Below are 26,351 nucleotides of genomic sequence, written 5' to 3'. Positions count from 1 at the left end.
ATTCTGTGCTGATGTCTCAGGTTCAGCTTTTCTATTTTTCACATTCTCTGCTGCTTTAGTGTGTGGCTCTGAGCTTCACATGAGGGGATGCTGAGCTCTGTGCACAGAGCAGGGAGACAAAACAATTCCTGCTCCAGCTGGGCACCAAGGACAAATGATCCAAAGCTCAGGCCCAGGAGCACAAACAGCGTGGGCTGGAGAGAGAAAAACAAGCAGGATGGGAGTGCCTGGGCTAAAGCTGGAATGGGACAATCAACTCCAAGGTGCAAATGGAGCAGAGCTGATCATTTTGTGACCAATCATCCATTTCTTGGGACCATTTGGGTTCACCTTGGGTGCAGCCCTGGCTGGGCTCTGGTGCTGCCCAAGGTGGATCCATGAGGAGATCCTTTAATAAATCCCAGCTTTATTCTTTAGCTCTGTCCAGCTCAGCCTCTCGAGTTTCTGGGGGCCACCGAAGGACACAAGGCACCACTGCTGCTCAAACAGATGCAGCTCCCAGGCCATGGCAGCACAAATCCCATCTCCATTTTCTGCTTTATCTGCAGCTTTTTGGGACGCTCTCTTCCGCTCGTTAATCACACATGAAATCCCTTTTTGTCCCATCCCTTCCCACCCTGCCAGAGCCCCACGCTCCAGCCCTGCTGTAATCCTTGGACTGGAGACAAAAGCAGCAGCACCAAGGTGCAGAGCTCGGGGGCACCCTGAGAGCAGCAAACTCAGCAGCACTGAGCCCTGCAGCCAGAGCCAAACCCCTCATCCCAGCCAGGGCACACCAGGATGTTCCTCCTGCAGGGGTGGTCCCCATCCCACATGTGCTCCCACCTGAGAACAGGCACAACCTCATCAAAAAGGGGAGAAATTGGTGAAATTAAAAATTGGTGCTGTCTGCAGATGGATCCCCAGCTCCCAAATATTCTCTGTTTGTTTAAACATCAGTTTGTTTCTTTAATGCCGATGGTTTTATTCCTTTGAATGAAATTATTCCAATCTGCTCATCCAGGGAATCTTCCCTTTTTCCTGGAGGAAAGCAGTGCTCATTCCTCTCCCTGAGACTGCCCAGATTTAGATCAGAATTAGATCAGAAATGCAGCTTTAAATCAAAATAACTCTGCTTTAAAACCCTCCTCCAAGCCCAAAACCAGGCCTTGGACTGGAGACAAAAGCAGCAGCACCAAGGTGCAGAGCTCGGGGGCACCCTGAGAGCAGCAAACTCAGCAGCACTGAGCCCTGCAGCCAGAGCCAAACCCCTCATCCCAGCCAGGGCACACCAGGATGTTCCTCCTGCAGGGGTGGTCCCCATCCCACATCTGCTCCCACTAAGAACAGGCACAACCTCATCAAAAAGGGGAGAAATTGGTGAAATTAAAAATTGGTGCTGTCTGCAGATGGATCCCCAGCTCCCAAATATTCTCTGTTTGTTTAAACATCAGTTTGTTTCTTTACTGCCAATGGTTTTATTCCTTTGAATGAAATTATTCCAATCTGCTCATCCAGGGAATCTTCCCTTTTTCCTCTCGTTGCTCTCCCTGAGACTGCCCAGATTTAGATCAGAATTAGATCAGAAATGCAGCTTTAAATCAAAATAACTCTGCTTTAAAACCCTCCTCCAAGCCCAAACCCAGGCATTCTGATCCTGCTGTGTGGAAATGCATGGCTGAGCCTTGGAAAAGTCACGTTGGTTATTAGTCACTGCTGCTGAGGCAAAAGGTTGGAGCACAAAGGTAAAAAAAATACAGGCAGGGAGGTCCTAAAAAAAAGGGAAAAAGTCAGTTTTCCTTCTGAACACAATTCCCAGGAACAAACAGCTACTTTTGGACAGCAGAGACTGAAAAATCTCAATTTTTAAGACCTCAATTAATACAAAATCTACAAAGTGCTTAATACACATTTGTGTGTGCGTGGGAGGGCTGATTTTAAACTCAGCTTTACAAAGCCACATGTTTTGCTTGCCTAACACTAAAAACCTGTTGGGACGACCCAGCTGCCAGAATGTGAGTGCCCTAAAATGAAAAGCAATCAATAGAGCAGGAAGAAGTGGCTGGTGCTGTGTGATCCAGCTGAGCTCAGTTCAGCAATTCCAGCTGCTGGGAGCCCAGCAGGGGCTGGGCCTGCTGATCCACAAGGAATCTTTGCTCAAGAAACATCTCCCAATCAAAGTCAGCCCCCTGCACTTCTCCCTGCACGCAGGAAACAGCGTGCAATCAATTCTGTATTTGATTTTTTTGTGCTATTTCCGTGTAATCCTGCCTAAAAGAAGCCAGGCTGAGAAAGGTCAAGCTACTCAGCAGGCAGCAAATGTCCTTATCCTGTATAACTTCAATGTCTGGGCTAACTAAAATAATGTAAGGGATAAAATAGTTAAAATATTAAAATAGTTAAAATATTAAAATATTAAAATAGTTGTAAGAAGTGTGAGCAAGATCCTCAACTCTTAAAGCAGCACAGGAATGGAGAAAAGCTGCTTATTCCACCTGAGAATTCCTTATCCTGTATAACTTCAATGTCTGGGCTAAAATATTAAATACTAAAATGTTTTAAGGGATAAAATAGTTAAAATAGTAAAATTAGTTAAAATATTAAGATAGTTAAAATATAAAAAAGTTGTAAGAAATGTGAGCAAGATCCTCAACTCCTAAAAGCAGAAGAGGAATGGAGAAAAGCTGCTTATTCCACCTGAGAATTCTTTATCCTGTATAACTTTAATGTCTGGACTAAAATATTAAATAGTAAAATATTTTAAGGGATAAAAGAGTTAAAATATTAAAATAGTTAAAATAGTAAAATAGTTAAAATATTAAAAAGTTGTAAGAAATGTGAGCAAGATCCTCAACTCTTAAAGCAGCACAGGAATGGAGAAAAGCTGCTTATTCCACCTGAGAATTCCTTATCCTGTATAACTTCAATGTCTGGGCTAAAATATTAAATACTAAAATGTTTTAAGGGATAAAATAGTTAAAATATTAAAATTAGTTAAAATATTAAAATAGTTAAAATATAAAAAATTGTAAGAAATGTGAGCAAGATCCTCAACTCCTAAAAGCAGAAGAGGAATGGAGAAAAGCTGCTTATTCCACCTGAGAATTCTTTATCCTGTATAACTTCAATGTCTGGGCTAAAATATTAAATACTAAAATGTTTTAAGGGATAAAAGAGTTAAAATATTAAAATAGTTAAAATATAAAAAAGTTGTAAGAAATGTGAGCAAGATCCTCAACTCCTAAAAGCAGCACAGGAATGGAGAAAAGCTGCTTATTCCACCTGAGAATTCCTTATCCTGTATAACTTCAATGTCTGGACTAAAATATTAAATACTAAAATGTTTTAAGGGATAAAATAGTTAAAATAGTAAAATTAGTTAAAATATTAAAATAGCTAAAATATAAAAAAGTTGTAAGAAGTCAGAGCAAGATCCTCAACTCCTAAGAGCAGCACAGGAATGGAGAAAAGCTGCTTATTCCACCTGAGAATTCTTTATCCTGTATAACTTCAATGTCTGGACTAAAATATTAAATACTAAAATATTTTAAGGGATAAAAGAGTTAAAATATTAAAATTAGTTAAAATAGTAAAATAGTTAAAATAGTTAAAATATAAAAAAGTTGTAAGAAATGTGAGCAAGATCCTCAACTCCTAAAAGCAACACAGGAATGGAGAAAAGCTGCTTATTCCACCTGAGAATTCCTTATCCTGTATAACTTCAATGTCTGGGATAAAATATTAAATACTAAAATGTTTTAAGGGATAAAAGAGTTAAAATATTAAAATAGTTAAAATATAAAAAAGTTGTAAGAAATGTGAGCAAGATCCTCAACTCCTAAAAGCAGCACAGGAATGGAGAAAAGCTGCTTATTCCACCTGAGAATTCCTTATCCTGTATAACTTCAATGTCTGGGATAAAATATTAAATACTAAAATGTTTTAAGGGATAAAAGAGTTAAAATATTAAAATAGTTAAAATATAAAAAAGTTGTAAGAAATGTGAGCAAGATCCTCAACTCCTAAAAGCAACACAGGAATGGAGAAAAGCTGCTTATTCCACCTGAGAATTCCTTATCCTGTATAACTTCAATGTCTGGACTAAAATATTAAATACTAAAATGTTTTAAGGGATAAAATAGTTAAAATAGTAAAATTAGTTAAAATATTAAAATAGCTAAAATATAAAAAAGTTGTAAGAAGTCAGAGCAAGATCCTCAACTCCTAAGAGCAGCACAGGAATGGAGAAAAGCTGCTTATTCCACCTGAGAATTCTTTATCCTGTATAACTTTAATGTCTGGACTAAAATATTAAATACTAAAATATTTTAAGGGATAAAAGAGTTAAAATATTAAAATTAGTTAAAATAGTAAAATAGTTAAAATAGTTAAAATATAAAAAATTGTAAGAAATGTGAGCAAGATCCTCAACTCCTAAAAGCAGCACAGGAATGGAGAAAAGCTGCTTATTCCACCTGAGAATTCCTTATCCTGTATAACTTCAATGTCTGGGCTAAAATATTAAATACTAAAATGTTTTAAGGGATAAAATAGTTAAAATATTAAAATTAGTTAAAATATTAAAATAGTTAAAATATAAAAAATTGTAAGAAATGTGAGCAAGATCCTCAACTCCTAAAAGCAGAAGAGGAATGGAGAAAAGCTGCTTATTCCACCTGAGAATTCCTTATCCTGTATAACTTCAATGTCTGGGCTAAAATATTAAATACTAAAATGTTTTAAGGGATAAAATAGTTAAAATAGTAAAATTAGTTAAAATATTAGGATAGTTAAAATATAAAAAAGTTGTAAGAAATGTGAGCAAGATCCTCAACTCCTAAAAGCAGCACAGGAATGGAGAAAAGCTGCTTATTCCACCTGAGAATTCTTTATCCTGTATAACTTTAATGTCTGGACTAAAATATTAAATACTAAAATGTTTTAAGGGATAAAAGAGTTAAAATATTAAAATTAGTTCAAATAGTAAAATAGTTAAAAAATTAAAAAATATGTAAGTGTGAGCACGATCCTCAACTCCTAAGAGCAGAAGAGGAATGGAGAAAAGCTTCTTATTCCACCTGAGAATTCCAAGTTTGTTCCAACTGTGTAGCTGGAAAAAACTCCTATAAACCTATTTTACTACTACTTCCTTGTGTGCCTTCATCCCAGCAAAAATTGGATCTAAAAATGAGCTTCCAGTATCAACCACCACAGAATTCCACACACAAAATCCAACGTACCCAGGACACCACTCTTCCATTGAAGCAAGGGAGCTTTGCGTTGTCATCTGAGATCTCTTCCTTCACCACCCTGGAAAACAAAACAAACAAAAAAAAAACAACAAAAGGAAAAAAAAAATCAGGAATTTTGAAATCACATCACATCAGAATGGACAGTGGGGTTTTTTTTTCATATTGTGCGGGAAAAATACAGTTTTTTCATTAAAATGTTGGTGTCAGCAGGTGCTGGGACTGTGAGAACAGAGGAAACAAATCAAAAGAGCAGCTTTCCAGACAACCACCCCAAAGTGGGAGGCACTAAAGTAATTTCAAGAATTTCCCATTTTGGAGTCTGCCCAGAGCCTTGAAAGGTCTGATGGGGACTAAAATCCCCCTGTGCTGAAATCCCCTCTCTGTCAGAGATCACAAATTTGTACCAAAACCAGATTTCTGGCCTCAAATTCACTGCAGAACAGAGACAAATCTGCTTTTGACAATCTGGAGCCTGAAATCTCATCAAACTCCACCAAGATGTGTGGACCCACAAGCACATCTCCCTTTATTTCTGTTTTTGTCTTGTTGCTGGGTGAAGAAAAACCACAATAAGCACAAAGCAGCTCACTGGGATAAAGCAGGGTCGTGTTGAGGGCGGGCTGGCTAGGAGGCAAAAAAGAGCAAATGGAGTTTCCTCTGAAAAATTACAAATAAATAACTCCACCACTAATGCCTGCATTTAAGGAATGAGCACCTTTTTTTCCTCCACATTTATTTGCATTGTTAATGGCTGGCAGGGCAACATTAGGCAAATCTTCACCCCCTTTTTTTTTTTTTTTTCCTATTATTGGAAAGAAAAACATTGTAAAATATTCACTTAATTCCCAAACCATCTGCCCTCCCTTCATCTTCTGGCAGCAGGAATCAGATCATAAGATTCCATTCTTGTTTTTAGTCATTTATCCTCAGACTCCAAGGAGCAAACTCCACTAAAAGCAGAAAATCAGGGCTTTAAAAACCTCTGACAATTGAGAGAAGCTCTCAGACCTGTAATTCTGGAGCTGCAGACGCAGGATTTCAACACTCTCCTGGATCTCAGTGGGCACACTGGAATCTTTTGTGTCCTGCAGGGCAGACTCACTCAGCAGAGCTCCAGCTGCTGGCTCAGCAGAGAAAGGTGCTGCAAGAATTTTATCTGCACGTCTGAAAGGGCAGGATGTGCAGGAAATGACACTTGGGGCATCCCAGAAATGCCAGGTGAGAATTTCTGCACCCAGCAAAAAAACATAAACAGAATTTCTGCACCCAGCAAAAATCACACACAGAATTTATGCACCCAGTAAAAAAATATAAACAGAATTTCTGCTCCCAGTAAAAATATAAACAGAATTTCTGCACCCAGCAAAAATCATAAACAGAATTTTTGCACCCAGCAAAAATCACACACAGAATTTCTGCACTCAGCAAAAAACATAAACAGAATTTTTGTACCCAGCAAAAATCACACACAGAATTTGTGCACCCAGTAAAAATCAGACAGAATTTCTGCACCCAGTAAAAATCACACACAGAATTTGTGCTCCCAGCAAAAATCCCACATAAAATTTCTGCACACAGCAAAAAACATAAAGAGAATTTTTGTACCCTGCAAAAACCATACACAGAATTTGTGCTCCCAGTAAAAATCACACACAGAATTTCTGCACCCAGTAAAAAACATAAACAGAATTTCTGCTCCCAGTAAAAATCACACACAGAATTTCTGCTCCCAGTAAAAAACATAAACAGAATTTCTGCTCCCAGTAAAAATCACACACAGAATTTGGGCTCCCAGTAAAAATCACACACAGAATTTGTGCTCCCAGTAAAAAAATATAAACAGAATTTCTGCTCCCAGTAAAAATCACACACAGAATTTCTGCTCCCAGTAAAAATCACACACAGAATTTGTGCACCCTGTAAAAATCAGACACAGAATTTGTGCACCCAGTAAAAATCAGACACAGAATTTCTGCTTCCAGTAAAAACCACACACAGAATTTGTGCTCGCAGTAAAAATCCCAGCCAGAATTTGCGCTCCCAGCTGCAGGATTCAGGCTAAAGCAGGCACTTAAACAGCACTGAGCGAGGTTGTGTGCAGAGCAAAGGCTCGGGGCACTGCCTGAGGAGCTGGGAGCATTACTGAAGGGATTCTGAATGAGTTACAGATGGGAACTCTGAGATTTTGACATGATGGGATTTATTCTTCTTATCTTCCACACAGGCAGGAGGGGTGAGTTCAGCTCACATCTTCACTGCATGGCTCAGAGGGTCACAAGACCCTTAGTTACAAGGATTTATTAACCAATAAAAGACAGCCAACAAGGATATTTATGTTTTTGACCCAATCCTTAAATATTTCATCTTATGGACCCATGCTACAGAGTGAGCTCTCTTAGGCAATCATGTTCTGGCACACAAACCCACAGTGCTGCATTCTGAACTCCTTGTTTACCCTTGTAACAACTTTTATTTTTAATTCTTAAACTCTAAAACTCTAAATTTTCCTCTTTTTAGCTTAATGTGTCTCTGCTTTAAACCATAAATCCACATTCTCACTTCCAGCACCCCAGTCTCAATCACCTTTTCCAAGGTCTCAGATCAAATCCTGGGTTTAATTCTAAGCTTTGGCTTCCAGGCCCGAAGTTCTGAGAATTCCCTGAATTTTGGATTCCAACAAGGAGCTCCCTGTGCTGCCTCAAGGAGCTGGAACAGAGTTTAGATGGAGTTAAAAGGAATAAAATGGATTTTTATTGAAGAGCCTTCCACACCCTGGCAGTGCCCGGATGGCTCCAAGGTGGAAGCAAAAGAGAGTTTGGTCATGAGATCTCACATTTTTATAAGTTTTAGTCCATATGGGAATTAATTGCCCAATTAAGAGTTTCAAATGATGAAGTTTCAGCCTCCTTGCTTGCCTGCCTGCTCTCCTCTTCTCATGTTGTGCTTTGGGCCAGAAGTTTGAAGAGATTGTCCTTGAGTCTCCAGCTAGAACAGGATTGTTTTGTGGAAAGATCCTGGTAATATTTAATATAAAACTAAAAGCATCCCAAAGCAGAACAGAAAACCTAAAACCACAGGTATCAGTTTATCCCCATCCCATTCCTGTAGGATTGTTTTGCATTCACCACCCTGTGAAAAGATCCTAACACTAAATATAAAGCTAAAAGTTGCACAGCAAAACAGAACAGAAAAACCTAAAACCAAAGGTATCAGTTTATCCCCATCCCATTCCTGTAGGATTGTTTTGCCTGCAGTACCCTGTGAAAAGATCCTAACACCAAACATAAAGCTAAAAGTTGCACACCAAAACAGAACAGAAAGCCCTAAAATCTAAGGTGTCAGTTTATCCCCATCCCATTCCTGTAGGATTTTCTCTCTACCACCCTGTGAAACGATCCTAACATTAAATATAAAACTAAAAGCTGCACAGCAAAGCAGAACAGAAAACCTAAAACCAAAGGTATCAGTTTATCCCCATCCCATTCCTGTAGGATTGTTTTGCATTCACCACCCTGTGAAAAGATCCTAACACTAAATATAAAGCTAAAAGTTACACAGCAAAACAGAACAGAAAAACCTAAAACCCATAAGTATTAGTTTTTTCCCATCCCATTCCTGTAAGATTGTTTCCTCTCTACCACCCTGTGAAAAGATCCTAACACTAAATATAAAACTAAAAGCTGCACAGCAAAGCAGAAGAGAAAAAACCTAAAACCCAAGGTATGTTTATCCCCATCCCATTCCTGTAGGATTGTTTTCTCTTCAGCACCCTGTGAAAAGATCCTAATAGCATTAGTATAAAGCTAAAAGCTGCACCCCAAAGCAAACAGAAAAAACCACAGGTATCAGTTCATCCCCATCCCATTCCTGTAGGATTTTCTCTCTACCACCCTATGAAAAGATACTCGTAATATTTAATATAAAACTAGAAGCATCCCAAAGCAGAACAGAAAACCTTAAACCCAAAGGTGACAGTTTATCCCCATCCCATTCCTGTAGGATTGTTTTCTCTTCAGCACCCTGTGAAAAGACCCTGGTACCATATTAATGGTAAATTAATGGTAAAAATATCCTAATAGCATTAGTATAAAGCTAAAAGCTGCACCCCAAAGCAGAACAGAAAAACCACAGGTACCAGTTTATCCCCATCCCATTCCTGTAGGATTCTTTTCTCTTCAGCACCCTGTGAAAATATCCTAATAGCATTAGTATAAAGCTAAAAGCTGCACCCCAAAGCAGAACAGAAAAACCACAGGTATCAGTTTATCCCCATCCCATTCCTGTAGGATTGTTTGGCATTCAGCACCCTGTGAAAAGACCCTGGCACCATTAATATAAAGCTAAAAGCTGCACCCCAAAGCAGAACAGAAAAACCACAGGTATCAGTTTATCCCCATCCCATTCCTGTAGAATTGTTTTGCCTGCAGTACCCTGTGAAAAGATCCTAACACCAAACATAAAGCTAAAAGTTGCACACCAAAACAGAACAGAAAGCCCTAAAATCTAAGGTGTCAGTTTATCCCCATCCCATTCCTGTAGGATTTTCTCTCTACCACCCTGTGAAACGATCCTAACATTAAATATAAAACTAAAAGCTGCACAGCAAAGCAGAACAGAAAAAACCACAGGGATCAGTTCATCCCCATCCCATTCCTGTAGGATTGTTTTCTCTTCAGCACCCTGTGAAAAGACCCTGGCACCATTAATATAAAGCTAAAAGCTGCACCCCAAAGCAGAAGGGAAAACCTAAAAACCACAGGTATCAGTTTATCCCCATCCCATTCCTGTAGGATTTTCTCTCTACCACCCTGTGAAAAGATCCTAACACTAAATATAAAACTAAAAGCTGCACAGCAAAGCAGAAGAGAAAAAACCTAAAACCCAAGGTATGTTTATCCCCATCCCATTCCTGTAGGATTGTTTTCTCTTCAGCACCCTGTGAAAAGATCCTAATAGCATTAGTATAAAGCTAAAAGCTGCACCCCAAAGCAAACAGAAAAAACCACAGGTATCAGTTCATCCCCATCCCATTCCTGTAGGATTTTCTCTCTACCACCCTATGAAAAGATACTCGTAATATTTAATATAAAACTAGAAGCATCCCAAAGCAGAACAGAAAACCTTAAACCCAAAGGTGACAGTTTATCCCCATCCCATTCCTGTAGGATTGTTTTCTCTTCAGCACCCTGTGAAAAGACCCTGGTACCATATTAATGGTAAAATAATGGTAAAAATATCCTAATAGCATTAGTATAAAGCTAAAAGCTGCACCCCAAAGCAGAACAGAAAAACCACAGGTACCAGTTTATCCCCATCCCATTCCTGTAGGATTGTTTTCTCTTCAGCACCCTGTGAAAATATCCTAATAGCATTAGTATAAAGCTAAAAGCTGCACCCCAAAGCAGAACAGAAAAACCACAGGTATCAGTTTATCCCCATCCCATTCCTGTAGGATTGTTTTGCCTGCAGTACCCTGTGAAAAGATCCTAACACTAAATATAAAGCTAAGAGTTGCACAGCAAAACAGAACAGAAAAACCTAAAATCTAAGGGATCAGCTCATCCCCATCCCATTCCTGTAGGATTGTTTGGCATTCAGCACCCTGTGAAAAGACCCTGGCACCATTAATATAAAGCTCAAAGCTGCACCCCAAAGCAGAAGGGAAAACCTAAAACCCCCAGTGCCCAGCTCTGCACTGAGCTCCCTGCACTCCAGCAGGACAAAAACCCAGCCCAGCTCAGCCTTTGCTGCAGCTGAAGGGAAGAATTCCAGATCTGTTGCAACTTGAAACTACTAAATATAGCCCTGAGCTATGAGGCAGGAGAATGACAGGCTGGGATTGCCAGCCAGCTCTGGGGAGAGAGCAGCAGCGCCAAGAACACCGAGGATGGCAGCAGCCACTCGTGGCAAAAATGGCTAAAAATGGCACAAATCGTTATTTGGGAGTAAAGAGGCTCCTTTCCATCCCCAGCAAGGAGAAACGAGGCAAAAAAGGAGGGGTTGGAGTGGTTGGTATTGGTGAGGTCTGAGCTTGAGTGCTGCTGTCCTCTTCCTGGGGTGAAGAATGTTCAAACCCAGAACAGCACAAGGAAAAAAAAAGTGATTTCTACCAGAGACATCTTCCTGGGGTGAGGAATATTCCCATCCAAAACAGCACAACAAGGAAAAAAAAGTGATTTCTATCAGAGACATCTTCCTGGGGTGAGGAATATTCCCATCCAAAACAGCACAAGGAAAAAAAGTGATTTCTATCAGAGACATCTTCCTGGGGTGAGGAATATTCCCATCCAAAACAGCACAACAAGGAAAAAAAAGTGATTTCTATCAGAGACATCTTCCTGGGGTGAGGAATATTCCCATCCAAAACAGCACAAGGAAAAAAAGTGATTTCTATCAGAGACATCTTCTTGAGGTGAGGAATATTCCCATCCAAAACAGCACAACAAGGAAAAAAAAGTGATTTCTATCAGAGACATCTTCCTGGGGTGAAGAATGTTCCAACCCAGAACAGCACAACAAAAAAAAAGTGATTTCTATCAGAGACATCTTCCTGGGGTGAAGAATGCTCCAACCCAGAACAGCACAACAAAAAAAAGTGATTGCTATCAGAGATATCTTCCTGGGCTGAAGAATGTTCAAACCCAAAACAGCACAAGGAAAAAAAGGTGATTTCTATCAGAGATATCTTCCCAGGTGAAGAATTTTCCAATCCAAAACAGCACAACAAAAAAAAAAGTGATTTCTACCAGAGACATCTTCCTGAGGTGAGGAATATTCCAATCCAAGTCAGCATAACAAGGAAAAAAAGTGATTTCTATCAGAGACATCTTCCTGAGGTGAGGAATATTCCAACCCAAAGCAGCAAAAGGAAAAAAAAGTGATTTCTCTCAGAGACATCTTCCTGAGGTGAGGAATATTCCAATCCAAAGCAGCATAACAATTTTTAAAAAGTAATTTCTCTCAGAGACCTCTTCTTGAGGTGGAGAATATTCCAACCCAAAACAGCATAACAAGGAAAAAAAAAAGTGATTTCTCCCAGAAACCTCTTCCTGAGGTGAAGAATATTTCAATCCAAGCCAGTAAAAGAAGAAAAAAAAGGTGATTTCTCTCAGAGACATCTTCCTGAGGTGAAGAATATTCCAACCCAAAATAGCACAAGGAAAAAATGGTGATTTCTCCCAGAAACTTCTTCCTGACGTGAAAAATATTCCAACCCAAAACAGCACAACAAGGATAAAAGGTGATTTCTCTCAGAGATCTCTTCCTGAGGTGAAGAATATTCCAATCCAAAACAACATAACAAGGAAAAAAAAAAAGTTATTTCTCTCAGAAATTTCTTCCTGAGGTGAAAAATATTCCAACCCAAAACAGCATAACAAGGAAAAAAGGTGATTTCTTCCAGAGACCTCTTCCTGAGGTTAAAAATATTCCAACCCAAGTCATCATAACAAGGAAAAAAAGGTGATTTCTCCCAGAAATTTCTTCCTGAGGTGAAAAATAGTCCAACCCAAAAGAGCATAGCAAGGATAAAAAGATGTTTTCTCCCAGAAACTTCTTCCTGAGGTAAAGAGTATTTCAACCCAAGCCAGTAAAAGAAGAAAAAAGAGGTGATTTCTCCCAGAAATTTCTTCCTGAGGTGAAGAATATTCCAACCCAAAAGAGCATAACAAGAATAAAAGGTGATTTCTCTCAGAAATTTCTTCCTGAGGTGAAAAATATTCCAACCCAAGTCAGCAAAACAAAGAAAAAAAGATGTTTTCTCCCGGAAACTTCTTCCTGAGGTGAAGAATATTTCAATCTAAGCCAGTAAAAGAAAAAAAAGGTGATTTCTCCCAGAAACCTCTTCCTGAGGTGAAGAATATTTCAATCTAAGCCAGTAAAAGAAGAAAAAAAAGATGTTTTCTCCCAGAAACTTCTTCCTGAGGTGAAGAATATTTCAATCTAAGCCAGTAAAAGAAGTAAAAAAAGGTGATTTCTCCCAGAAACCTCTTCCTGAGGTGAAGAATATTTCAATCTAAGCCAGTAAAAGAAGTAAAAAAAGGTGATTTCTCCCAGAAACCTCTTCCTGAGGTGAAGAATATTTCAATCTAAGCCAGTAAAAGAAGTAAAAAAAGGTGATTTCTCCCAGAAACCTCTTCCTGAGGTGAAGAATATTGGCACTGGATGAGGTCCACCCTGGAGATAAATCACCAGAGCTCCCAAACCGATTGTTAATGTTTGAAAATGAGACCAAAGAGCATCAGATAGCAAGGCACAGAAAAGGAGATGTTTATCCCCTTTCAGAAAAAGGGGGATTTATCTCCCAGGTCACGTCCTGCCTGTTGGCAGCCCCGGTTGGAAGGCACAGAGCTCCTGTTGCAGCACACACAACCTCCTCTTTAACTGGGGCTGGGGCTCTCTGGGGCAGGCAGAGGAGAGCAAACAAACACCTGGCCACAAAGTTGGAATAAAAATGACATTTCCAGGTCACAGCAGGTCTGCCTGCCCAGCTCCCACTGCCCCACAACTGCCCCTTGGAAAGGGAGAGCACAGCACACCCACAATTTAGAGATTTTTCTTCAATATTCAATATTCTTCATAGATTTGTGGCATCTCCCTCTTTGCTGTAATCTAGAAAAATCTCCATAATATCTTTTAATATTCTTCTCCAAAATATCTTTTAATTCATCCTTCAAATGCATCTACCAGGTGGAAGGAAGGTAAAAGAACACAGAGAGAGGAGAGCAAACAAACACCTGGCCACAAAGTTGGAATAAAAATGACATTTCCAGGTCACTGCAGGTCTGCCTGCCCAGCTCACCCACAATTTAGAGATTTTTTTCTTCAATATTCAATATTCTTCACAGATTTGTGGCATCTCCCTCTTTGCTGCACTCCAGAAAAATCTCCATGCACAAAAAGCTTTTAATTCATCCTTCAAGTGTATCTATGAGGTGGAAGGAAGGTAAAAGAACACAAAGAGAGGAGAGCAAACAAACACCTGGCCACAAAGTTGGAATAAAAATGACATTTCCAGGTCACTGCAGGTCTGCCTGCCCAGCTCCCACTGCCCCACAACTGCCCCTTGGAAAGGGAGAGCACAGCAAACCAATATTTTAGAGATTTTTCTTCAATATTCAATATTGGCATCTCCCTCTTTGCTGTAATCTAGAAAAATCTCCATCTTTTAATATTCTTCTCCAAAATATCTTTTAATTCATCCTTCAAATGCATCTACCAGGTGGAAGGAAGGTAAAAGAACACAGGGAGAGGAGAGCAAACAAACACCTGGCCACAAAGTTGGAATAAAAATGACATTTCCAGGTCACTGCAGGTCTGCCTGCCCAGCTCCCACTGCCCCACAACTGCCCCTTGGAAAGGGAGAGCACAGCAAACCAATATTTTAGAGATTTTTCTTCAATATTCAGTATTGGCATCTCCCTCTTTGCTGTAATCTAGAAAAATCTCCATGCACAAAAAGCTTTTAATTCATCCCTCAAATGTATCTGTGAGGTGGAAGGAAGGTAAAAGAACACAGAGAGAGGAGAGCAAACAAACACCTGGCCACAACTTTTGAATAAAAATGACATTTCCAGGTCACTGCAGGTCTGCCTGCCCAGCTCCCCCTGCCCCACAACTGCCCCTTGGAAAAGGGAGAGCACGGCACACCCACAATTTAGAGATTTTTCTTCAATATTCACAGACAATATTCAATATTCGTCACAGATTTGTGGCATCTCCCTCTTTGCTGCACTCCAGAAAAATCTCCATGCACAAAAAGCTTTTAATTCATCCTTCAAGTGTATCTATGAGGTGGAAGGAAGGTAAAAGAACACAGCCAAGGTCACATCAGAGACAGACCATGAAAAAATACCCCACTCTTCACCCCAAACACCTGCTCTACCCCAGCAGCAAAGCCCCCAAATCCATGAATATCTGCAAAAAAAAAAAAAAAAAAACCAATAAAAGGTGAGGAAATGTGGGTAAGGGAGGAGGGAACAGCTCCACAATCTCACATCCTCTGCTTTATTTGACTTTGAGGAGATTTAAGCACTAATTACCAAATGAAACAATCAGTGCTGGTAGCAGCCCCTCCTTCCCCTGCCTTCCTGGAATTGTGTGTGGATCCTCTGGCTCTCCCACCACGCTGCCTGCACGATGTCTTGATTTTTAAAAGTGTCAACTTTTCTTTTATAGTTCTTTTGAAAGTTTGAAAGTTCTCATCAAACTTCTTTAACCTTCTGATAATGTCTCCATATTTGAGAGTCACAGTTCCCACACAATTTCACATAAAAATAGAATAATTTACATATTTCTCTGTGGGCGGAGAGAAATGATTGATTGCTCTTTGGAGCAGTGTGGTTGGAGAGGTGGCAATTCCATCAATCCACGGTCACCTTTGGAATTCTAGAAATACCAGATGTTTGAATAAAACTGATCTTTTTCTCTTTTGAACTCACAAAGCTCCTGTGTGCTCATTTTGTGTCCAACAGCAGCACCTGCACAAGGAGGTTGTGGCAGGCACATTCTTCTCTCTCAGGATTTTTCACAGAGGAGCACAGAGGAAAGAAAAAGAAAACAATTTCTATTCCTGCTCCTTGTTTTTCCCATGTGGAATGTGTTTGGAGAATTGTTTGAACTGTCTTGGTTGGATTCTGGTGAGGATTGTTTGAGCCTGGTGGCCAATCCAACCCAATCCAACCCAATCCAATCCAATCCAACCCAATCCAATCCAACCCAATCCAATCCAATCCAATCCAACCTAATCCAACCCAGCCCACCTGTGGCTGCACTCTCAGAGAGGGGCACGAGCTGTGGGTTAGATTTGGGAGTTAGAAAAGCAGCTTTGTAGCTTTAATATCTCCTTTAAATAGTATATTAATGGATTATATAGTTATATATAGTTATATATAGTATGTATATATATATATATAACTATATATTTTATATATAACTATATATATGTGTATATATGATTATATATATACAAATATATATATATATTTTTTTTTTTTTTTTTTTTTTTAATAATAGAGCAATCATTCAGCCTGTGAGCTGGAGTCACACATCAGCATCTCTCCCCCCAGGTTCACCTGTGTTTGCAGTGGGAGGTGTTTGTGCCTCCCCCCAAGGGCACCCTCACACCTCACCTGCGCCTGGCACAGCTGACCCTCCCAGCATCCCGAATTTTTGTTTCCTTCCACAGAGGATTTCAGCCAGAAAAACCCAAGGGTTGTTGAGGCTCAGGCTCCCTCTCATCCCCCTGCCAAGAGTAATTCCTCTGATTCCACACAGACTGGGAAACACCTGATTGCAGGTGAAGCCCACAAACCTCTAATGGCTCTGAGTCATAAGCACTGAGATAATTGCTAATTAAGCACTGGGTTTGATAATTCTGCACTCTGATTGCATCATGCACGCCCGGCAGGGACTGCACTCTGCACAATTAGCCGGGTGATTTTTTTCATTCCACTCGGAAAAAATGAGGTTAACAAGGATAATTCTCCTTTCCTGCATGGGAAATAAATGCAGAAATGCAGGGCTGAGGCAGATTTATTGCAGGGTAACCATGACACAAACAGAGCATTTTAATTGCTGGTATTGGACATTAAATGAGCACACAGGAGCTTGGTGAGTTCAAAAGAGAAAAAGATCAGTTTTATTCAAACATCTGGTATTTACAGAATTCCAAAGGTGACCATGGATTGATGGAATTGCCACCTCTCCAACCACACTGCTCCAAAGATCAATCAATCATTTCTCTCCACCCACAGAGAAATATGTAAATTATTCTATTTTTCCATGAAATTGTGTGGGAACTGTGACTCTCAAATATGGAAACATTATCAGAAGGTTAAAGAAGCTTGATGAGAACTTTCAAACTTTCAAAAGAACTATGAAAGAAAAGGTAACACTTTTAATTTTAAAAATCAGGGCAACACTTAAAGTCCTTGAGCACCAGATTAATTCCACTTCATCACTGGGATCATCCCCAAGGCTCTTAATTGTCCTTTACTGATGGGAAAATGGGAGAGGCTTCATTCATGAAAAGGGAGAGAAGATCTGAAATTAGAAAACTTAGGAAATTCTCATTATAATTAGATTTATTTTATATATATAAAACTTATTGTTTTATAAGTAATCATATAACATCAATTTAAAGTAAATAGCAATTTAAAGGAAATTGATTTTACGTTATGAAGCAGCAGTTTCCCCCCCAAAAAAGCTGTTTGAATTAATTTTATTTTATATATATAAATTATGTAATTTTATAATTATAATTAGCTTTATTTTACATCTATAAAACCTACAGTTTTCTAAGTAATCACAAAATAGCAATTTAAAGTAAATTGATTTTACTTTATGAAGCAGCAGTTTCCCAAAAAAAGCTGTTTCAATTAATTTTATTATAGATCTGTATAAATTATATAATTATATATATATAAAATTAGATTTCTTTTATATATATATAAAACGTATGGTTTTATAAGTAATCACATAATATCAATTTAAATTAATGAATGAATTGAATTGAATATAAAACTGTAAGTTATATTTATACTTAATCTGGCATCAAAGGCTGCAGTTTAAAACTATAACTAATGTAACTATATTTATATTTAAATATATATTTTATTTGTATACTTTTCAGGCATTGATGGTTGCAGCTTAAAATTGTAACTAACTATGATATATTTATATATAATATTTTTTATATAATTTATATATTTTATATATGATATATTTTATTTCTATACTTAATCTGGGATTGAAGGTTGCAGCTTACAATTATAACTGATATAACTATATTTATATTTATATATAATATATATGATATATTTTATTTCTATACTTAATCTGGGTTCAAAGGCTGCAGCTTACAATTGTAACTAATATAACTATGATATATTTATATATAATATATTTTATATTTTTATATAATATACTTTATATATGATATATTTTATTTCTATACTTAATCTGGGATCAAAGGTTGCAGCCTACAATTATAACTGATATAACTATAATATATTTATATTTATATATATGATATATTTTATTTCTATACTTAATCTGGGATCGAAGGCTGCAGCTTACAATTATAACTGATGTAACGATAATATATTTATATTTATATATAATATATTTTATTTCTATACTTAATCTGGGACCGAAGGCTGCAGCTCTATAAATATTCTGGCTGAAGCTGATTAACACTTCAGTGTGAATATTTAATGAAGAATTCCAATTTCAGGGATTTTCCAGCTGAGGCCTCAGCACAGAGAACCTTCAGCACCTTCCCAGTGCAGGGAAAAAATGAAAATAAATCTCCCTGAATTTACAGCGAGAAACACTGGTATAAAATGTTTTTTTTTTTTTTTTTCTGGAAATGGGTTTTTTTCCCTTATTTTTTTGCTGAAAAATAAGGAAGAGGGGAGGAGAGGAATGCCTTAGAGGAGCAGGAATTGCTCAGGTGTCGTGCAGAGCCGCAGGCAGGAACCGAGCGCCGTCCTTCCCTGTCTCCTCAAAACCCCACAGCACACCCAGAATTCTCCTTTTTTGGGGTTTTTGTTCCTCAACAACCCCGTCAGGGCCCCACAGGCCCTGCCACAGAAAGCTGCCAGAAACGGGGATGAACACGGTGCCCACGATGGTGACAGAAGTGACACAGCCAGGTACGGGTGAGTGACACACCTGGGGAGCAAAACCCTCCTCAAAACCCTACACAAACCCTCCTCAAACCCTCCAAAACCTCCTCAAACGTTCCTCAAAACCCTCCAAAACCTCCTCAAACCCTTCAAAACCTCCTCAAAACCCTTTAAAACCTCCTCAAACCCTCCAGAACCTCCTCAAACCCTCCTCAAACCCTCCAAAACCTCCTCAAACGTTCCTCAAAACCCTACACAAACCCTCCTCAAACCCTCCAAAACCTCCTCAAACGTTCCTCAAAACCCTCCTCAAAACCCTACACAAACCCTCCTCAAACCCTCCAAAACCTCCTCAAACGTTCCTCAAAACCCTCCTCAAAACCCTACACAAAACCTCCTCAAAACTCTTCAAACCCTCCTCAAAACCCTTCAAAATCTCCTCAAAACCCTACACAAAACCTCCTCAAAACCCTTTAAAACCTCCTCAAACGTTCCTCAAAACCCTCCTCAAAACCCTACACAAACCCTCCTCAAACCCTTCAAAACCTCCTCAAAACCCTCCAAAACCTCCTCAAACCCTCAAAACCCTACACAAACCCTCCTCAAAACCCTACACAAAACCTCCTCAAACCCTCAAAACCCTCCAAAACCTCCTCAAAACCCTTCAAACCCTCCTCAACACCCTCCAAACCCTCCTTAACACCCTCCAAACCTCCTCAAACCCTCCAAAATCTCAAAACCTCCTCAAATCCTCCAAACCCTCCTCAAAACCTTTCAAACCCTTCTCAAAACCCTTCAAACCCTCCTCAACACCCTCCAAAACCTCCTCAAAACCCTCAACACCCTCCAAACCCTCCTCAAACCCTCCAAAACCTCAAAACCTCCTCAGATCCTTCAAACCCTCCTCAAAACCTTTCAAACCCTCCTCAACACCCTCCAAACCCTCCTCAAATCCTCCAAAACCTCCTCAAAACCCTCAACACCCTCCAAACCCTCCTCAAACCCTCCAAAACCTCAAAACCTCCTCAAATCCTCCTCAAATCCTCCTCAAACCCTCCAAAACCTCAAAACCTCCTCAGATCCTTCAAACCCTCCTCAAAACCTTTCAAACCCTCCTCAACACCCTCCAAACCCTCCTCAAATCCTCCAAAACCTCCTCAAAACCCTCAACACCCTCCAAACCCTCCTCAAACCCTCCAAAACCTCCTCAAAACCCTCAACACCCTCCAAACCCTCCTCAAACCCTCCAAAACCTCAAAACCTCCTCAAATCCTCCTCAAATCCTCCAAAACCTCCTCAAAACCCTCAAAACCTCCTCAAACAAAGATCTGCAGCTTCAGTGCAAAACAAGATCCTTCTTACCTTTTCTCCAGAAATTGCAGCAAGAACCTGCAGGCAGTGCTGGGAGAGTCACCCCTTCCCACCCAGGTGACAAACACAGCAAACAGCAATTTTTTGCTTTTTGCAAAAAAAAAAAAAACAAAACAAAACAAAAAAACAACCTCCTTACTTGGTGAGGGGAGCCAGGAGTTAGGAACATGAATCCAAAAAGAACATCAGGAGGGAAGCACAGAGAGCCTTCAGCCACCTTCCCAAAGCAGGGAGAGGAATGAAAATAAAGCAAAATGCTGAATTTACAGGGATAAACATTGGAATAAAATGGGTTTTTCAGCAGAAAACCTCCTTACTTGGTGAGGGGAGCCAGGAGTTAGGAACATGAATCCAAAAAGAACATCAGGAGGGAAGCACAGAGAACCTTCAGCCACCTTCCCAAAGCAGGGAGAGGAATTCTGCTGAATTTACAGGGATAAACATTGGAATAAAATGGGTTTTTCTTCCTTGTGTGACTCTGAAAAGGGAATTTCCATGTGCAGCAGTCCCCTTTTGCCCTCTGCATCACACTCCAAGCACTCTGCAAGGTCCTGGCAGCCCTGAGCACTGCCACAGTGACTCCTTCCAAAAAAATTCCACGTGGTTTGAACCAACTGGTGCTTGGGCTGCCAGCCCAGCTCTGCCTCATCCTCCCATCTCAGTCCAGGGCAGCTCAGCCCCAAGCCAGAAATTCTGCCCCATTCCCTCCAAATGAAGTATTTTAAAATATTTATGACTGGCTGTCCAAGAGCAGTGGCACGCAGGGAATATGATTTCCTTCTCTGCTCCTTAATGAACAATATTTCAATAACTGTGCCGTGCTCAAGGTGTGAAAAGCTCACTAAAATACAGATATTTGTGGCATTTAAATTGAGATTTACAGAACTGAGTCTGGTTTGATTGTGGCACTGCAACTGTGCATGGTGTTATATCTCGCTCCATGCCCAGCTAACCTAGAAAAAATATTATTCTTGCAGGGAAGCCAAGGAAATGGGTGATTTTTAGAGTCCTAAGACCTTAAAATTTCTTCTCCTCAATTTCTTCTCCTCAATTTCTGCTCCTCAATTTCTGCTCCTCAATTTCTTCACAATGGGTTTGGAATAGAACTGGGCAAAACAAGCAAAGCATTTTAGCCACACTGAGGATCTCCTGTCTTTTCTCTTAGTTCCCTCTTTCCTCTGCTCCCTGTGCTGTTTAGTAAATTCTTTATGTGCCTATATTTCAATCTCACAGGTGTTAATGAATCTGTTCCCAATCTAATCCCAAGGGACAGCCACATCTCTGCCAGAAAAACAAGGAAGTCACAGTACAAAGGGACAGGTCACCATAATCCTGACCTGAACCCACATTCCCAATGCCCGAGTTCCAAAACAATAAATATTAACAAGCCCCTATAAAATGGAGCAGCTCTTGAGAACAGCTTAGGGAAAAAAAAAAAAAACAAAAAAAAACTGTAAAAGCTTGTGGAATGCCCATTTCAAAGAGCTGCCTGGGATTTGGCTTTCCCCAGGGTGCAATTATCCTCCAAACTCGGGGCAGGACACTGAAAATAGCTCTCAGGGATGGCATCTGGGCAGGGATGGGAACCCAGAGCTGCTCAGGGCTCCAAAAATCCATCCCAGGGCACTTCCCCCAGCCAGGACACTCCTCACACCAGGGAAAAACTGGGCTCAGGCCTCTCGCCTTCACACCAGGTAATAAATTCCACCCACACTGCAAATTCAAAGTATAACTGGACCTACAAGTTTGTTTAGGTATTAAAAGAGAGATTCCCAGCTTGTCACAAAGTCCCATAAATTAAATCCTATAAAGGAAGGAACAGGGAGTTTTTGGATGGGACTGTGGTCTCTCTTTAAAGATTTGCACCACACAGAGTGAGAAATCTGTGTTTTCACCAGGGGAAAGGTTTTCCAGCAGAGAAATTAAACAAGTTTTTGGTAATAAATGCAATCCCTCAGCCCCACATTCATGTTTAGGCATGGATTTGCCATTCCAAGCTAAACTACAACACATTTTTTTCTACTATTTCACTTAGAAAAATAGCATTTTTAGCACAGATTGCAGGGCTGGTGGATTCTAATGTCCACAGAAACAAGGACAGCCAACCTCCCTCGTTTCAGGAGTGGTAAGGGAAAGGCAGAGATGTTATTCCATTTATTATTGTGTTCCTGAAGAACTGTGAACACCAAGAAAACTGCAGTGCTCAGGGACCCACTCGGGTACCTGACACAGATCTTTGAGTTTTTAATCATTTGTCCAATTCAGAGCATCCTTGGAAGATCCAGGAGGACACAGGAATTCTGTACTCCAGGTGGATCAGAAGCTTTTCCCACCAACTCCTCGTCCCTCACCCAGCAAAACACATTTGCCAACAGATCTTCAAGTCATTTAAAGGGAAATAAAAATTACAGAGCTCTGAAACCCCAAATCATTCAGCTAAAAAACTTTCAAAAACTGCCAGGAATGCACCAAGAAATGGTGCTCCTCCAAATATTCCTCATGGAAACATCATCCAGGAGCTGGAAAAAATCCCCAGGGAGCTTGTTCTGGGAGGGGCCCCACGGAATTCTTCACCTGCCCAGCTCTGCCTGTTTGGTTCCCCACCTCCCACTCTTTGAAAAGTCATTTCAGCAACCTGAGAGAAACAGCTCAGATAAAAGGGGCTGGGATTTTGTGCATCACAGGGAGAGAAATGAACCTTTTCCATATGCAAAGGGAGAGCAAAAGGCAAAATTCCCTTCCAAAGCTGCACCAGCCCAACTGCATTTGACTTCTAAATGAGAAGTGGATGGAATTCCACACGGGTTTGGGCTGGAAGGGACTTGAAAACTCAACCCAGGCTGCTCCAACCTTGCCTTGGACACTTCCAGGGATGGGGCAGCCACAGCTTCTCTGGGAAATCCATCCCAGGGGGAAAATCCCACCCAAAAAAAATCCCCTCCAAACCTCCCCTCTGTCCCCTCGTGCTCTCAGAAATGTTTGTAAACCTCCTATTTGTAGCTTTAAATCCAGAATCCAACAGAAGTTCAGCCTCCAATTTTCCTGGGAATTAAGCTGGAAGAAAGTGGGGAAATTTCTTCTTTTTACAGAACACATTCACCCCGAGAAGGCTGCGACCCATTCCTTATTTTTAAAGAACACATTCACCCCGAGAAGGCTGAGCTTGAAAACTGGGAAGAAATTGTAAATTTTCCCTATTAGTGGAGTTGTTAGTGGCAGTTTTTTTTAGGAATCAGAGCAGATTTTTAAGAACCACAGCAGATTCTTAGGAATCAGAGCATATTTCTTAGGAATAAGAGCAGTTTTTCAGGAATCACAGCAGTTTTTTAGGAATCAGAGCAGGTTTTTTTTAGGAATCAGAGCAGTTTTTAGGAATCAAGCAGATTTTTAGGAATCAGAGCATATTTCTTAGGAATAAGAGCAGTTTTTCAGGAATCACAGCATTTTTTTAGGAATCACAGCAGTTTTTCAGTAATCAGAGCAGATTTTTAGGAATCAGAGCATTTTTTTAGGAACCACAGCAGTTTTTTCAGGAATCACAGCAGATTTTTAGGAATCAGAGCAGATTTCTTAAGAATAAGAGCAGTTTTTTAGGAATATGAGCAGATTTTCAGGAATCACAGCAGATTTTTTAGAAATCAGAGCCGTTTTTCAGGAATCACAGCAGATTTTCAGGAATCAGGCTCTGAACTGACACAAGCTGAGCTAACACTGAAACAGGCAAACCCTACATTTTAATTTTTTTTTGCTGCTTTTTCCTCCAAACACTGCAGAGATCTCCAACTCCAGCCATCCACCCTTTAATCCCCCCCAGCTTCCTAAACCCTACTTTCTGCAGGACACCAACAGCACCTCTCAGGAGTGAAACTCCACTTGGTCCCTCCCTAATTCCGAATTTATTGAGACATTTATCCTGCTCCTTGGCACAGGCAGATAAGGAGAGCTCCAGCCCCAGTGCTTTTGTAATCTGAATCTTTATTTCAGCACTGATCCTTTCTTTACTCATTTTCTGTCAGAGGTTGGCCAAGACCAGCAGCACTTCCCAGGGGTTGATTTTTTTAATTACTGATCCCTGGAGGCTAAAGAGAGAAACAGAAGCTATCAAAAGGAGACTGCAGGGATTTATTTTTTATTTAATTTTTTTTTTTTTTTTTTTTGCCAAGGCTGGGGACAGGTGGGGATCAGGCACAAGCTCTGATCCTGGAGGGATTTTCCACCCTCAGTAATCCTGGGATCCCATGGCAGGCTGGGCTTTTGTGGGGATAATTCCCCACTTGTAAGACCTCATTCCCCCACACTGCAAACCATGAGCAGTTAGTTATTGAGTTAAAAATAAAAATAATTTAAGTATCATTTCTTAATTAGACACTTTATCCTTAAAAAGCCTTAGAGAAAAAGATACAGCTCCCTTTTTAGTTTATTAAAGTGCTGTAGAACTCACAGTTTGTGAGACTATTAATATAGATAAGAACTAATAAACATCTGACTGTGAACAAAAAATACTGTGTCACACATTTAATCCCGACCCTAACAAAAAAAAACCAAATAAAATATAATACAGTACAATAAAATAAAATAAAAAATAAAATAAAATAACATAAAATAAAATAAAATAAAATAAAATAAAATAAAATAAACATACAAAATAAAATAAAATAAAATAAAATAAAATAACATACAATAAAATAAAATAAAATAAATAAAATAACATACAATAAAATAAAATAAAATAAAATAAAATAAAATAAAATAACATACAATAAAATAAAATAAATAAAATAACATACAATAAAATAAAATAAAACAAAATAAAATAAAATAACATAAATAAAATAAAATAAAATAAAATAAAATAAAATAAAATAAAATAAAATAAAATACAAAAAAAAAAACCCACCCAAAAACCCCAAAACTCAACAGGCAACCACAGATTTTTTTAGGAAATCTCTACCAGGGCCTCCCCACCCTCCCAGGGAAGAATTCTTTCCTAATATCCCACCTGCCCCTGCCCTCTGTGACCCTGAAGCCGTTCCCTTTTTGTCCTGCCACCACAAACTCTTCCAAAAATTCCCTCTGACCTGGCTAAGCCTCGTGGAGAAATAAACAACTCCCATTTCATTTCTCCCTGAAAAAAATTATTCTGTGTATTTTTAAAAATAAAAATACCCTCTTGTCTCTAAAAGCTTTTCCTAATGATGAAATTACAGCCCAGCAAGAGATCTGTCAGTTAGGATTCCTGTTTTTAACACCTCTTAGGAGTTAGAAAAAAAATCAGAAAATCCTCTTAGGAGTTAGAAACCAACTCCTAAGTCGCCCTGAGGGCAAGGCTGAGGACAGGGGTGCTGCTCTGCCTCCAGAAGAAAAGGCTCTCAGTGCTTCCCCCGTTAAAAATTACCCCACTGAGCTCCCAAACTGGATTCCTGCTGCTGTAAATCCCATTTTCCCACCGGTTTTCAACCAAGAAAACCAATTTTTAGCTGCAGCTCCAAGTGCAGATTGAAAGGAAGCTCTCTGGCTGATACCAAAGGAATGTTTAAGAAGCCACTCCTTGGAGTAGTCCCTGAAGAAGAATAATCAGAGGAGAATTAGTGCACACAATGGAAAGAATGAGGATTTGAACCTCACCCAAAGGGTGGCAGAACAGACACACTCTGCTGCTCCTCCTGCCCCACTCTCAGGGGGAATGGAGCAGGGCAACCACAACGAGAAGGAATTTTTCTCCAGTTCTGGACACATCATGTCTTTAGGATGGTTCAGTTCCTCACTGAAACGCTCCTGCTGCAGCACCACATCCCAAACTGGAACAGCAAAGCCTCACACCAGCTTCTTGTAGGGAAAATGAAACAAATGGGAATGCCTGGATCCTCCACATTCATCCTTTTGTGCTTCTGGAAGTTACTGATAGTGTTTTACAAGCAAAGCTCTGGAAATACCAAATATTTAAAAGCAGACAGAAAGGAATTCCTCTTGTAGGATGTGTCACACAGATTCATGGTGAATCATTTGGATCCCACACAGCTGTCACCGTTTCAGTCATGAGAGCCCAGGCATCACAAGCTACAGCTTTATTTTTAGATGTGTTCATTAGCTGTCATTTTTGTAATCATCAAAGAATTAACAG

The 26,351-nt window shown here is 39.6% G+C and overlaps 1 protein-coding gene across 4 annotated transcripts in view; it reads right to left on the bottom strand.

Annotated features, from left to right (window-relative positions):
* The window catches only part of DVL1 (dishevelled segment polarity protein 1), a 74,885-nt gene that overhangs the window by 43,296 nt on the left and 5,238 nt on the right, over window positions 1-26,351 (bottom strand). For all 4 annotated transcript variants that reach the window (XM_053962624.1, XM_053962623.1, XM_053962625.1 and 1 more), the window contains exon 2: window positions 5,220-5,289. In XM_053962624.1, coding sequence (XP_053818599.1) covers window positions 5,220-5,289 — 70 coding nt within the window. The remainder of the gene's footprint in view (window positions 1-5,219; window positions 5,290-26,351) is intronic.

This window comes from Vidua chalybeata, chromosome 22 (assembly GCF_026979565.1).
Source record: "Vidua chalybeata isolate OUT-0048 chromosome 22, bVidCha1 merged haplotype, whole genome shotgun sequence".
Classification (NCBI taxonomy): domain Eukaryota; kingdom Metazoa; phylum Chordata; class Aves; order Passeriformes; family Viduidae; genus Vidua; species Vidua chalybeata.
This window is presented reverse-complemented; position numbering and strand designations above follow the sequence as displayed.